The sequence below is a fragment of the Podarcis erhardii genome (assembly GCF_964252035.2).
Source record: "Podarcis erhardii genome assembly, chromosome: 1".
Lineage (NCBI taxonomy): Eukaryota > Metazoa > Chordata > Lepidosauria > Squamata > Lacertidae > Podarcis > Podarcis erhardii.
In genome coordinates this window covers 34,861,719-34,867,913 of record NC_138497.1, presented here as the reverse complement: position 1 = coordinate 34,867,913, position 6,195 = coordinate 34,861,719, and the positions used below count along the sequence as shown (strand labels likewise).

At 37.9% G+C, this 6,195-nt stretch overlaps 1 protein-coding gene across 1 annotated transcript in view; it reads right to left on the bottom strand.

Moving 5' to 3' along the window:
• The window catches only part of SNX6 (sorting nexin 6), a 28,034-nt gene that overhangs the window by 710 nt on the left and 21,129 nt on the right, over nt 1-6,195 (bottom strand). The window contains exons 10-13 of the mRNA XM_081864228.1: nt 3,214-3,253; nt 2,953-3,039; nt 1,920-2,079; nt 1,330-1,415 (exon numbers count right to left, since the gene is read on the bottom strand). Coding sequence (XP_081720354.1) covers nt 1,330-1,415; nt 1,920-2,079; nt 2,953-3,039; nt 3,214-3,253 — 373 coding nt within the window. The remainder of the gene's footprint in view (nt 1-1,329; nt 1,416-1,919; nt 2,080-2,952; nt 3,040-3,213; nt 3,254-6,195) is intronic.

Sequence of the window (6,195 nt, the reverse complement as noted above, 5' to 3'; positions counted from 1 at the left end):
AAGTTACTGCCTTTCCTCTGTCTTCTATAGTTCAAAATCTATATAGTAAGTGAAGCTGCAAATACATATAGGTTAGCCTTTCCTAATGTGTTGCCTTCCAGATGTTCTGGACCAGAACTGCCATCATCATTGGCCATGCTGGCCGGGACTGATGGGATTTGTAGCCCAAAGCTTCTAGTGAGGAAGGCTGATAATAGGTTAACTGACAGGGTAAGCATTCTTATGTAAGCAGTTATCAATTCTCTTTTATATGGAACGCTGAGATTTTGCAGATGTTCTGGATATTTATTTTCATCAATGTCTATCACTGACATAAACGTGTTCAATAGGAGCACAGACAAAGGCAATTTTTCCTCAGGGAAGCAGCTTGTAATCACTCCTTTCATTCTGTATCTTCATTAGTAGATCACACCAGAGTTACATTGTCACTACCCTGGCTGGAACCCGGTCTCAGAACACCCCAGACATTTCTCCACATTACTGAGATGTCTGGATTTCCCATTCCAAGTGCAATTCTTTATGCTGCACCATGTTAAGATCAATTATAAATCATGAACACAAAAACCTTATTAACAGGAAGACAGAATCTTCCCCTACAGTTACAACTGATTCAAAGAATGTCAAGTATGCAAGCATAATTTGCCTAATAACTATTAGCCTTTGCCCATGAGAAAGGTCACTGTTCAAAATGTGTGAGCAATCTTGAAACAAGTTGCTACTGTCAAACGTAATCTTGGGGCCTCTCCCTTTTTGGGGTGATGATGCCCCCTCACTAGCATATCAGAATCAAGTAACACCAACCAGTAACTCAACTTAAGTAACATGATTCATAAACGTAGGTGAACTCTCTCTTGCTATTACATTATTATGCAGAAGTTGCAGAAGTGGGTTGTTGATTTTCTAAATTAGAGGCATCTCTCACTTTTTGGCCAGAATCTCTGAGATGGCTCACAACTTTTGTATGAGGGCAGAAAGCAGCACTCCCAAAATTTCAGCTTCCTTCTTTTTATTTTTAAATGGTGGGGGCAGAAAGGCCAAGTAGAAAAGACTTCTAAAAGAGAACACAGTACTCAGGTTTTCCCCATCAGAAAAAACTGTGGATACAAATGCAAAGTGGAACTAGTGCTCCAATACCTCCATTAATTTCAGTTTAACTTGCTGCCTCTTAAGGCCCATCAGAATAACTGCCTTTCTAACTCAGGGTGCAGTCCTAAATGTTTCAAAGCAACCATGTTATTTTCCCACTTTTATCTTTTTGGTGGAGTATCTATTCTGTTAAATTCTGCCATTAAGTGTAAGTAATTAAGCTAGAAGGAAAAATATTACCACCTTAGCATGCTTTAGTTCCAATTCTGCCAGTTCTACTAGATTCTTCCGGAATGCAGCAACTCTTCTAGTTTTAAAGTCTATAAGTTCTGCAGGGAATAAAAGTTTGGTATTCTATTAATACAATATAGAAGTGGATAAGACAATCCTACCTAGACCTAAGCACATGTAATTCATTGGAGTCTCACTTGGTTTTAAATTCAGAGCTGCTGTTGGATTTAAGGATTCAATCCATTAAATGCTGTGTATCTATGGGCAGAGATGTCAGTCCAACAGTATTAAATATCCAAGTCATGTGAACTGGCATAGCTAGTCGATCATACTGCTCATATATGAGCAGTCTTCATCAGATTCAGAAACCTTCAAATATTTACCCAATTCTATGCAACCAGCCTTTGCATTTTGATATAGGAAATAGCACAAAGCTAACTTTCAAAATACAGCAGTTTTTCTGTTTGTTGGTGTAGCTTTACAAAGGGATTTTTAATAAAATCAAAATGAGTTCTAATTCATTTATATCTGAAACGATAAACTAAGCTATTTTAAGTATATATAAATTTAAAAACTACCACATTCCAAGAATGTTCAAATACCTTGTTTTGCTGATTCAGATATTTTTTCAAATTTCTGACAGCAAATTTGCTGAGTAGTTTCAGCTTGTAGCACATCTTTGTTCTTCGCTCTTGCTTTGTCCAGAGCCTTGTTAGCATTTTCATAATCCACTAATGACCTCGATCTTCTATACAGAAGGTCCTGCAACGAATAAAATAAGTAATAAAATCTACAGATTTTCACTTCCCTGTCCTCCTGGCAACAATCCTCTGGATTAGCTTTTCAGCAAGAATGAGGGACACTAATTACCCCATGTGTGTGCACATGGAGGTATGAGGAGCCAAACATATATAGAAAAAATGGAATAATGCTTTGGTGGTTCTACCTCCTTGTACCAAATATATTATTGCTACAGTAAAAATCTATTCAGGATTGCACATATTCTTTTTAAATCATTAGTTAAAGCATGTGAACGTTCTCATTTTTCACTGAGTTACTCTGTTATTAATTTAGGATATTCATACCCCATATTCCAATTTTAGCAATATTTTTATTTATTTGCTTTCTTATATTTACAGTCAAACCCCGACCCTCGAATGTAATCCATTCTGGAAGCCCATTCGGCTTCTGAAACGTTTGACAATTGAATTGCAGCTTCTGGTTGGTTTCAGGAGTTTCCTGCACTCAGCAGAAGGGATGCTTGGCTTCCAAAAAAGTTTCGAAAATCGGAACATTTACTTCCGGGTTTTCGGCATTCAGGAGCCGAAACGTTCCGAAACAGGTGCTTGGGATCCGAGGTTTGACTGTATATCATTCCAAGGCAGCATACATGTGATGATCAACAGGCAATTACCCATCAAAGCACTGACCAGACCCAGACCTGCTTACCTTCAGCTAGGCCATTCATCTGTTACTGTATCAAGTAATACTTTACGACCTTGTGCTACTGACTGATAAAAATCCAATATAAATCCTTTAAAATGTTCACTCATCCAGTTAGATCATTTTCTTTAGATGTGCTCCAAGGTGCCCTTTTAATAAAGCATACTTCTAACAGCAAAAATATAGATTCACCTTTGCAGCTTGTGATTCTCTCAGATAATATTTCAGAAGGTCTGAAAGTTTAAGGTCTTCATCAGCAGACACTCGTGCCTCTATTTTCTACACCAGAAAAAAATATTTCAGAAGCAATACTTTATGTAAATAATAATCAGAAGATTATATTTTAGAATGCACCACAGCTATGGACACAATACAACAAAGGCAGACAGTATGGAAAACAGAGGAACAGAAAACCAATCCAGTTGAAATATTACAATCCTTCATAATACATACCCTTGTTTTGTCAAACAACTCTGATACTTTCAGGAAAAATCTGTGAATGGAAAGTGAATTGTGAATGGGTATAGTCCATATCTGTGCACTAAAAATATTATTTCTAGCTTGACTATTTGTTCCATGCAGGTGGGATTTTGCCTGATGAGCAGCAAAACCAATCACACACAAAAACAGTCTTGGTACCTCGAATAAAGGGGAGGGGAGAAAGAACTGCTTGCCAGAAAGGTTCCTCACCCCTGCACTACAGAGATAGGAGGCATCACTTTCTCATGGCAGAGGCACCACATGCTTGTGACTCTTCCAGTTTACCAGCTTCTTCGGGGCATATCTCCTTGCATAGCCTTGGAACTATGAATTCCATTAAATACTTCTTATTAAAGTGTCAAAAACAGATACCTATAAATGAATATTTTTACTTAGAATGGTGGCTATTTTGGACAAGGTTGAACAGTTTAAAAGGAATGTATTTTTACCCATATTCTCTTTGTAACCAACAAGATGCTCAGACTTTTTCAATGGTACTAAACTAGAGGTTTGTAACCTCTAGTTACAAACTTAATTTGTTCCGGAGGTCCGTTCTTAACCTGAAACTGTTCTTAACTAGAGGCGTGCTTTCACTAATGGGGCCTCTTGCTGCCACTGCGCCACTGGCACACGATTTCCTTCTCATCCTGGGACAAAGTTCTCAACTCAAGGTAACCCTTCCAGGTTAGTGGAGTTTGTAACCTAAAGTGTTTGTAACTTGAGGTACCACTGTATTTCTTTCTTACTGAATGTGCAGTTAATAAATGGCAGACTAGACTAAAATGTACAAGAGAGCTGTAATCTTGCAAGAGGTATAACCCAGGTAAGTTGAAGGAGATCGAAAAGTGAAAGGGAAATTGTTAGCTATATACAGTGGTATTCAGTGCTAGTCCTACTTAGGGAAGACCCTCTTAAGTTAAGGAACATGGCTAATCTAGGTTAATTAATTTCAATGGGTCTACTCTGTGTAGTACTTAGTTGAAGATAATCCATACTTTCTTTTAAAAAACGTAGACTCCTGCTAAGCTTATTTCAGTAACATTTTCAATGAATTATAATCATAGTGGGGGGGGGGGATCAACCTCAAGCAGAAAAACAGAGCTCATCTCCTTTGTTTGCAGGCAGTTGTAAAAGTTATTTTGCACATGTTTTTATTGCTACTCATTACAGTTATAATCATGATAGTACAGGTTAGATGCAGATAGTAATTTCCCCGCCCCACTGCCTTTCCAAGTAGACCAATGGGCACAGTTACTTAAAAAATCAATATAAAATATTTAAAGCTCAACTGAAAAACGAATCATAGCTGCAATATGATATCTACAGATCACCTTCCGGCCTAATACTAGACAAGAGAGCAAGGGTATGACCCAACAAACGTGCAAATCCAGATTCTATCCAAGACAAGGTCATGCTTGCTGGAGACACTGGCCTTCAAAGCTGTACCAGAGAAGGTGGGCCTAGCATATATATTGAAGCCTGGGGTTTTCAGCACCACTTTCAAGACTTCACATAGAGGTCTTTATCACATCTCAAAAAAAACTGCACTAGGTACATCAAGCTGGAAGACTGCTGGATAGGATACCATAGAAACTCTGTGCCCGCTCACCCATCAAGTCTGCTACACTCAAAATGCAAACAGACACAACTGGAAAATACTAACTTCACCACCATTCAGAATCAAATCCTGGATAGCAAATATGTCAGTGCTGACATAACATTCAGCAGCAAGACTTATAGACCTAATAGACTGTATATGTGATAGCTAGGAGAAGAGGTTGCAGCTACAGGTTTTCCAGTGGTTCTGTTCCCCCCTGTATAGTACTGTATACCCAAATCATGGTTCCCACTCAGAAAGCATATCCTACTCATTATTGCTAACAGTCACTCTCAGAACAGGGAAACAGGCCATTATAATGTTACTGAGCTAAAACTGCATCCAAAAAATTACTAAGTGAATGAATGTGTCTCTCAAAAGTACCTTCCTAATATGGAAAATACAGCAAACAGCTGTTTATTTTCAAGCCAACATATTTGCAGTTTGGGTTCAATTTTTAAATCCTGTACATTGCTCTTTTCTAAATATTACTGGGTAAGAAATTTGAAGTCATTGACAACACAGACCAGTTATTGAGTGGTCACTTAAAACACTAATTTAGGCCAATGTGGCAGTTAGTGTTTACTGTTGTATATATTCATTCTGATTTTTCCTTTTATTTCTCCTGTAAGCTGCTTTGAATGGATTTCTGTCAGAAAAAGCTAAATAAAAGTAAATATAATTTCAAGTCCTACACTTGCAGAAGTATTGCTTTTTATTAAAGTTTCTAATGGTATCACAGTAAGATAGTGATAATAATTACAACATTACCAGCACAGTTCTTGATCTTGCAGTCAAGTCCTGCCCACAACTCCCTCTCTATAGTCAGAAAGGTATTAGGCAAGGGCAGTGTGGTCCAAAGGGCTAGGCGAATGGAACAAGAGGCTGTCTCAGCTTCTGCCTCTCCATTCCTCCATTTGTGTGACCAGATAAAAGGCTCAAGTAAAGAGTCAAATATTTAGGCATATCCCAAAATGCCACCCAAACATCAGAGCACTTTGCATGCAGGGCATATAATCTTCTTAGTCCCAAGCACTGTAAAGTTAATAAATTTCAAGCTCCACATAAGCTAAGCAGGCCAAGGCAATACTAGGAAAATATTACTGGTTTTTTAATTAAGTGGTTAGCTCCTTTCAGCTTTATAAATAAACACTAGTATAAACAAGATAGGACAGGGGACAACAGCCTTTTTCATGATTACTAGACAGACTTAAAACAAGTCAGGGTCAAAAGTCAGAAAACTAAGACAACTTATGGTAGCAATGTTACAAGGCTTCTGCAGCTTGCAAATATTTGTTAGACTTGCATTTTTTAGGTCTTTGTATCTCAGCAGTTTTTACACCGATAAAATTTTTTCT